The sequence below is a fragment of the Dipteris shenzhenensis genome, chromosome 30, assembly GCF_047967505.1.
Source record: "Dipteris shenzhenensis isolate YYH24624 ecotype China chromosome 30, Dip_SZ_1.0, whole genome shotgun sequence".
Lineage (NCBI taxonomy): Eukaryota > Viridiplantae > Streptophyta > Polypodiopsida > Gleicheniales > Dipteridaceae > Dipteris > Dipteris shenzhenensis.
The window spans coordinates 20,658,986-20,667,973 of NC_141625.1; the positions used below are offsets into that span (position 1 = coordinate 20,658,986).

Genomic DNA, 8,988 nt, shown 5'->3' on the forward strand with positions numbered 1-8,988 from the left:
CTTAGATTTTGGTTGTTGAGAGTGGTCAATGTGTTGCAAACATTTGCCATGAGGGTGCTTAAACTCCTGCCTCCTCCCGTGCTACATTTTCTTAGAGACCCTAAATTGGTGGATTCTAAATGAATTTATTAAAAATGTTTCACTCAGAATCCCTTCCCATAGTTTCTATCCTCTCACAGAAGAACCTAATCATACTAGTGCACAACCTCCAGTTTGTCTGCTCGTTGATAGCAATAGCCATCATGTGTTCTGCCTAGCACCACCTTAATCTATTTAGTGTCATTTTTCTTTCTTCTTTGCAGCTTTCTACTACTTAATGATGGCATGAGATTTTGGATGCATAGGACCTAAACCTAGACTTGTACTATTGTCCATGAGTAACAACAAGCATGCACTATGAAACAAAGTGCAAACCTACAAATTATGGGAAGAGAAACAAAATAGTGAACTCAACTACATAGCTTTTGCAAAACAAAATAGATGAATTCTTCAAAATTTGATAAGAATACCAACTAAGGGGGAATACTTTTAGCTAGAAGCATAAAGAGGGTGCAGACTAGTAGGGTGCCCAACAAGAGGCTTCACGATGGGTGGATTTAGAAGATAATGTGGCTTCGTAACTGGAGGATTTATGGCACTGGATGTAGAGCAAGAGGGTGCACAACATGACATTGCAAAACCTAATGGATTTGTAGCATGTGGATGCAATGTAGGAGGTGGATTTGTAATAAGAGCGTGCAACACAGCAAGTGGGAAGCCACTCTCAAGGAAAGTGAGGCTTATTAAAGTGTGTGGCAAATAGCCCTCAAGCGTAAGGAAGAGAAAAGGATCCAAGGACATGGATAACAAAGACGGTGACCATTTCAAGCCTAGAGCACATTACACACAAAAAGCACTGCAATGTCAAGATTGTGAATTTATTGAAAAAAATCTATATATTGTAATTTTGTTGCTTATTTTGTTACATTTTCTATTGTTTGGTTGTATGTTATTTATTGTTAATTTCTATGTCATAGATATGTAGCAAGGGTGTGTAAACAGGAGATTGAGGTGGCCTACAAATTGTTTTGCAGTGTGCCACTCCCTTGTGGTCAACCTTGAGTTGTCATTGCAGGTGTACCCAATCACGAGATGGCATCAAGATAGACCCACCAAATTTTTGGTACTTGACATGCATGGGATTTTTCTCAAGACTTATAACAAGAGGTTCTATAAGCTTTATCGTTGGGGAAGAAAATTGTTGTTGTTTGTTTTCATCTCAATTAAAAACCAAGTTCATAGTTGTGTTTTTATAGTCGAACTACAGAGCTATTGATTTCACTATTACATCAAAACTTGAAATGCTGGTGCATTTCAAGGATAGAGAACTGATTTGGGGTTTGCATCAAAAATTCAATGGAACAAACACTCTCATTGTTAATGATACAATGTACAAGTTGCTAAGGAGTGAGATGTGTTACTGCTTCACTCGTCCACCATTCACCCCTTCTTACTCTCAACAAGACCTATATTATTTAAGGAGAATGTTGAATCCATGGCTAGAACAATGGAATTGTAGCCAAAACCTGAGGAAGTATGCTCTACATCAACATCATAACTCAAGAGATAAGGATTCAACTAGTATTTTGAAAAAATTGATAAGACATGATAGGTGTCAAAGTAAGCAGTAAAGTGATAGGTTTTAGGGACTATCCGATAGTAGCAAAATGTTTTATGGACTACCCAGTAAAGTAATAGGTTTTTGGGACTACCCTCTAACAGCAAAAGAAAATATAATATGACAATGCTATAATGCAAATGTATATTTCAAGAAACTAGTGAAGAAAGGCTGTACATCATGAAGGATCATACGGTGTGCACTTTTGACCTCACAGGGACCTTAATTCCCTTGACCTGCACAGCTCGGTCTTCTGTTGTCATCTTCTCGGTCTATTGATTGTGTGGAGTACCTACATCATCTTAAACTTCCTTATCATTATCCTACGTATTCGAGGGTGCAGATGCAATCATGGTGCGTGACTAGTCGATGGAGTCCATATGGCTAGCTTTTCCAAAAGGACGCGGCAGAAGAAAAATGTCATTGGGGCGCGATAGCAAAATTTGTTGTTGAATTATGGGTTGACAAGCTTCTGCAGAGAAGGAAGAAGAATCCCTCTCTTGAAAGGGATAGGGTCAACAGATTGGGGTAGGGTCAACAGATTGGGATGACTTGAGAGATTTAGACTTGCCAAGTTTCGATGAGATCTTAGTAGTTTTGGAGGCAGGCGAAGCCAAGGGCCCGAAAGTGACATTCTCTTCTGGTTCAGGATGGAGCTCAAGGGAGGACCCGAAATGATTTGCCAAGAGTAGAATCAAGGAACCGAGCTGTCCTTCAAGTGCTGAGGCACCGGGCCAAGGCACCTCCTCCTTGAATAAACCTGTGCTTGATCATGCACAGATGAGGCCCGAGATTGCAACTTGCTTGGCCTTTACTCCTCATGGCCTGAGAATCAAAAAATTTCTGAAACATCGAGCCACCAATCTACTTCCACCTTGTCTTCATAGGCTACAAGGGCCTTGGCAAAATATGACCTAGGAATGTTGCCTACACTCTTCTTAAGCCCAACATACTCAGACAAGAACCAAAAAAAGGGTCTATCTCTAGTTCCAATGTGTGGTTGTTCAAGTACCCTTGGCTAGCTGAATAACTCTTCTCCTTGAAGAACCAATCACAATGGGCATTGCTGAGCACGAGAGTTGTCTTTGGCCTATGTAGCACTGTGGGTGGTATCTCGAAAACATTCTAGAGTAGAACCTTGTATAGCCACACATGGTGTCTTCCAATCATGATGTTGTGATCATTCACCAATTAAGAATGAAGTAGGTCCTCTACAATGGAAGCATCCCAAACCTTTGCCCACAAGAGCTTCACAAAGTACTTCGACTTTGTCTTTATAGACCGCGAGGGCCTTGGCAACGTATCAACGTATGACCGAGGAATGTTGCCTAGACTCTTCTTAAGCCCAATATAGACACGACCTCTAGATCCAATGTGCGGTGATGAAGAACCCTTGGCTGGATGAATAGCTCTTCTCCTAAATGAATTCATCACAATGGGCATTGCTTGGCATGACAGTCATCTTTGGGCTATCTAGCACTATGAGCGGTATCTTGAAAACATTTCGAACCAAAAATTCTAAAGGCACCATTGCTTCGTCCAAAAGCCATTCAAAAAGGATTAAGATTGGTGTTTACCTTGTATGCAACCTAGAGTGCATCACGAAGCTTGGTATCCCAATCTTGTCGACATGTACTCAATGTCTTGGTAAGAATGGATTTTAGAACCTTATTAATGGACTCAGCCTGGCGATTGTACTGAGGGAATATGTAGTGGCAACATGGTGCATTAGCATAAACTTCGTTGTCAACAAAACATCATTCATGAAGTATGTGCCCTGGTCGTTGGCAAATTCAATTTGGACAACCATACTTGCTTGTGGGAGGAAGGGAGAAGAATGTTTTGAATATAATTAAATTTCTTAAGTCTCTCACTAGAAGATAATAAAGTGTTATTCTTTGAATTCTTTCCTACAAATGAACTAATATTGGATTCTTTGACACCAATTTTTGAAGCAAAGTAAAACAGGTTGAGAAATGGGGAGAGGGTTTAGTAAAGGTTGGAGGAGATGATGACGGCCAAGACCATGACAATGAGGCTCAAGAGGAGGGGAAGGCCTCACTCTGTCACCTTTAGACCTTCAAGGCTGCTCTCTTTTGTATATATCATGCGTAGTTACCATGATGTATCATTGATTATTCCATCCTTAGACCTCTATGGCATTATGCACATTGCAAACATCTTCATCAATATGCATTTCAGTTTTCTAAAAGTTTAAAGTTGAAAGCTGTCAATAGTGTCGTATGACATGGGTTCCCATTCTGTGTTCCAATTCCAACATCAAACAATCCATTCCCCTATAATGTGCCATAAACTCCATCAAGATAGCAGGGAGTAGCTACAATAACATTCCCACTAACCGCACCAATGCCCGACACCAACTATATATAGACCATGGCAGACCATGGCACACACCAACACTTTTTTATGAAGTCTTTACACTGAGTTTGTCAAATAACAGTGGGCGAGCACAAAGGCATAAGGCTAATCAAAAACGTATCCATGTACTCATCAAAAAAGTATCCATGTTCGCCAAGGCAGAAAGCTAATCTAAAAGCGTCATGTTCTCTTCATCAAAAAAGTATCCATCTTCACCGAGGCAGAAGGCTAATCAAGACGTCACATTCTATTACAAGCTAGACTGCATATGAATATTGGTTTTCATTTTACTCTCTCCCAAGCAAGCATTTCTGAGCAAAAGAGCTTAGACACAATAGCGGGTAGGGCCATGCACGTCCCAAAATAGACAGGTTTTATCAAGGCAAGAACATGGCTAGAGTCTTTACCAATCTTATTCAAGACACAGAATTTCAACAATTCAGCATGCTCATGAACAAACTCCAAGGATCATACTCGGGGAAAGAAGCTAACTCCCAAAATTGTTGATGACAAAGGAAGAATAATAACCTAGGACCACTCCTTGCATAAAAAACATTCAGGGACTACTTACATGAAATATCATAATGGAACTACTCACATGAGAAATCTGAAGAGTGCACAAAGCTATCAAATCTATGAGAAGAAACCCTGGTGTTCAAAATCATTGCAGTAGTTCCATATACCATTATGCACAGACCCACTGTGAGTTTCTGTCAAACATGATCGTTTACCAAAGCTCAGCTTGAAAAACGTTGTAACATCATTAACATGTTCCTGATCTATATCATCTATTTGCACCCGAAGTGACAAGGAGCTCGACCACTGGCACAATCAGTTCATCACACTATGAAAATTACACATGCTATGGTGCATCTGGTTCTGCTCCCTCATGAGATCAGTGTTAGCATGATGATGCAGCTCCTGAAGATGCACTGGGCTTTGAAGCATGGCACAACTATTTTCAAGCTCGCTTTGCACAGATACACAAAAATCCAGCCTAGACCAAGTGCTTTCCTGGCAACTACTCCCTATACTGGACAAGCATTAAATATTCTGGTAAGAGCAGGAGCGCCTGGACTGGACAACTGGTCTATGAAATCTATATATATACCTTTGTAAGACTAGAATAAGTCCAATCATACAAATTTAGAATTTTTTGTTGTTCTAAAGATCAAAAATCTACAAAGAAAATAAAAGAGAAAATGAAAGAGAAGAAAAAAGAGGTAAACAAAAACTAGACTAGATCACATACGGCAATGACCCAGGCTATGGGCAGGAAGATCCCTCTCCTGGACTGATCTACTAAATGCAACCACAGATATATGTATAGCATACATTAATAACTCAGGCTACTAGGGACTTCCCTTAAGTTTTGCTCAGGCACTGCAGGTAAAGGCCAGGTTAGCCCAATCCTGGACGGGCCTGGCTAGAGCCAATCAGCCACCACCACGTTGGCAACGTACAGCTATTGGGCTTCCAAATAAAACTGAATATACACCCAGAACTCGGAGAAAACACTTGCTCTCAAACAGGAGAACAATCAGAATAATTCATGGAGTAAAATTTGAGCACCGTTTGGATAGAAATTAATGTACGGATTTAATCCTTCTTTCCACTGAATGTGCTTGAGGCGCACAAGATAAACCATGCCTAACCAGAAGCTAAAGGCTTGAAAAAAAGGGAGACCTTTTGAGACTGGAAAATAGCAAATGCATTAGAATTAGATGTTTCAATAACATATCTACACATGAAACTAGTAGAGCCAGATGTAATCCAGACACATCCTTGGACCACCCAGTTCAATAGAAAAAGCTCAGAAATTAAGCTGGCTGGTAACAGCTTTGAATCATCATCACTGGCTCTGTACTTCAAAAGTTTTAACCAGAGAGACTCCCTCAAAACACCTTATCAGCACCACCTGAAGAGGATAGACTGCATCACATGCAGGCTTGACAACAGAAGCTTTAGCAGATGCAAACTACATCTTCGTAGACATCATAACAACATATTTCAACCTGATCCTCCAACCTTCTCTAAGAACAAAATGAGCTGAAAAATCCACTACAAAACATTAAGATATATTCAATAAAATCCCAGCTCCTTTAGTAGAAGCTGCAACTTGTGATGCTGCCACATAGACTCCCCAGGATGAAGAGAGGAGACTTGCCGGCCAGTTCCAAAACTCCAACAATCAGATGATGTCACCTTCAGGCCTATGCTGGCTCCTCTGCCGCCTCCGGGATGATCCAGGTACCTGCTCTTCAGCATCACTGCCTCCTGATGAGCTGCTAGCCTCATTAATTCCATTCCGGTGTAAATTCTCTCCCCACAGCGCTAGCCTTGTACTTCCACTCCTACGATGCCCCCGTGGATGGGCTCGCATGCGAGGAGAAATCACCCTCCCACCTGTGAAAGAAGCTGCCGGTCCAAAAACTTGGAAAAGTAAAAACACCGTCCACCAGTGACCATCATCACCCGGGAAGTCCATGTCATCATTATCATTTTCAAAATCATCCTCAATGACATAATCTCCCAGAACAGTTGCACCTGGCATAGCAGAACGAATGGTACTCAACACATCCCCAAGATCTCTTTGGCGTTCCAAGCGTCGCCAATCCCTCTGCCGAGCTGGGTCAATTTCAGAAGGTCGAGCCAAAGGATGTTCACATCTTGCATGGACACGTAGCTCTTCATAGGTTCCTGTAAACAGGCATGATTCTTGTGCACAGCTTCTTGACTTGTGATTTAAATGATCCCTTGCTGCATCCACTACCTGCCATCCGTTCACCTTGCCCCTGCAAAGAGGACAGACCAAGCCTTTAACATCTCCTTTAACAAGAGATGAAGATCCTCTAGAATGTTCTAAGCTGACAGGCTCTTCCATGCCTTCATCCTCATCCACTGACACTGGTTCATAGTCAGAAAGTTGCATCCCTGCAACACCTTCTGCTCCACTCGTGGAGATGGAGAAATTCCTACCTGACCTTCGAGTAGTCCTGACAGAATCCACATCGATGATGTCAGAGCTTGGGATGATCCTTAGGTCTATAGCTTCAGGTGATGAGCTTTCCAAGGCTAGGTCTCTAGAACCATGTGTTTTCTGGACTCCAGTATGAGCTTTCTGATACTGATCAAGACAATTTGAATGTCGGTAACTGGTGTTACACATGTAAGGGCGGCAGCCCTTATCATGTGAGGAACACAATAGGAGGACAGCGTTATGAGGAAAATCCATACAGATGGGACATGTTGCATCCTCCCAATCCTTTCTTGCTGCAGAGCCCTGTGAGGTATCCCCTTCTGCAGATTCAATCCCTTTGCCATGACTTGGGTACAGTTTATAAGGATGACTTCTGCCTTTCTGTGATGCCGAAGCACGGCTACTTTTATCTTTAGGCATACTCGAACACCTAAAGGTAAACAATGTCACACATGCAAAAACAGAACAGGTGAATGCAGGAAAGAGGAACGGCTAGACAATAACTTTCATGAAGAAAACAGCTGCTGTCTGCTTGACTAACAAAAGAACAAGGACCTCCTCCAACCAAGAAGCCCAATGAGGAACAAAACACACGAAGTAGACATCAGGAAATGAGCTACAGACAAACAAGCTTAGGGCACACATCAGGAAATTTATAAAACACGAGCTCCAGAGCAGCAAGCTTTGAAACTGACCCAGCGTGAATCACCGACACATCTCACAAGCCAAAACATACCCAACAAAACGAGGTACGCCGACTCCAGACGTTCAAAGGGGGGCATGCCAAGGCAGCCATTGCCCCAAAGGCCTTCTTGGCTAGATCCATGGTCCGCAAAACTCGCATCAAAGAGGAGGGACAAAAGGCAAACAAAACGATCTTATGTTCCATATCAAACCGAAAACGCAGAAGCAGCACAAACGGCAGGAAAGCCAAAAAGCGGATACAAAACGACCCGAGCAAAGGAGGAATCATTCTCCCAAGGGAGAGATCATGTTCCTCAATCATTGTCACGTAGGAGAGATGGGATGTCTCTGGGGGGGCAAAAGAAACCACAGAAAGGATGAAGAGAGGGGGAAGGAGCAACATACCTGTGAATCGGAGGGGAGGGGAGGGAGGGGAAGGGGGGGGGCGGGGGAAGGGATCAAGCGATGGGAGCCATAGCTAGATGATGATGCAGAGGATGATGTCCACCAACAGCAAAAGGAGGAGGAGGAGGAGGAGGAAGAAAGAACACAGTCCCTTCTGAAAAGTCATTTTCTCATCACGTTTTCAACACTTTATAGTGTGTCGTCGTGAATGACCTCCAGCCTCACATCCCACTCCCTTCTACCGCCTTCCCCTAACCGCTGCTGTGACCACATGTCAAGCATTTCTTGTTGCCCTATCTTTGTTCGCGCCGGCTTCCCCTTCGCCCTCTGCCCCAGCCCCCTTCTTGCTTTTCTTTTTGGCCTGCCACGTTTCGCGTGCAAGCCTTATTGGCCTGCCCAGCTTAGAGAAGCTAAAATGATTTCGGAGCTAGGATTTCCACGTGCTTTCCTTCTATTGTTTTCTCCCCCTTTCACTCTCTCTCTCTCTTCTTCTTCTTCTTCTTCTTCTTCTTCTTCTCTTCACGGAGGCCTTTTGAATGTATTCAACTTGTTCCTTTTTTGGCAGCCCAATGGCTCGCTCGGCCGAGCTCCCTCGCAGTCAAATGTTTGCCCATGAACTTGAACTGTGTGGTCCCCAACCCTGCATTGGACTGCTAGGAGGACAGATTCTTTCCAGAAGCTTTCCATTTGTGGACAGGAAGACCAGATTGCAAGTTCCGACAGGGAGTCCTAATTGTGATCGCCCTAGCTACTACACATGGGCACGCAATTCATGCTCAAAGCTGGAATGCTCGACTCAGCAACTCCCTCATCTCCAGCAATGTGCAGGGAGCTGCTCTTGCACATTGCCCTCTCAGAACTCCTAGCTACCAACTAGTTACCT

The 8,988-nt window shown here is 43.0% G+C and overlaps 1 protein-coding gene across 2 annotated transcripts; it reads right to left on the bottom strand.

Annotated features, from left to right (window-relative positions):
• Positions 1-5,737: 5,737 nt before the first annotated feature.
• Positions 5,738-8,367, bottom strand: LOC147881824 (cellulose synthase, putative (DUF1644)). 2 transcript variants are annotated; one of them, XM_087401443.1, is made up of 2 exons: positions 8,106-8,367; positions 5,738-7,446 (listed from the first exon to the last, which is right to left on the bottom strand). In XM_087401443.1, the coding sequence occupies exon 2, from the start codon at positions 7,434-7,436 to the stop codon at positions 6,228-6,230; it is 1,209 nt and encodes a 402-aa protein (XP_087257569.1). In that variant the 5' UTR covers positions 7,437-7,446; positions 8,106-8,367; the 3' UTR covers positions 5,738-6,227. The 2 variants fall into 2 exon arrangements, with proteins under 2 accessions (XP_087257569.1, XP_087257570.1); XM_087401444.1 differs by lacking the exon at positions 8,106-8,367 and adding an exon at positions 7,753-8,070.
• Between the last annotated feature and the right edge of the window lie 621 nt (positions 8,368-8,988).

Coding starts and splice junctions, on each gene's coding strand:
- LOC147881824 (XM_087401443.1), bottom strand. CDS start 7,436: ATGCCTAAAGATAAAAGTAGCCGTGCTTCGGCATCACAGAAAGGCAGA.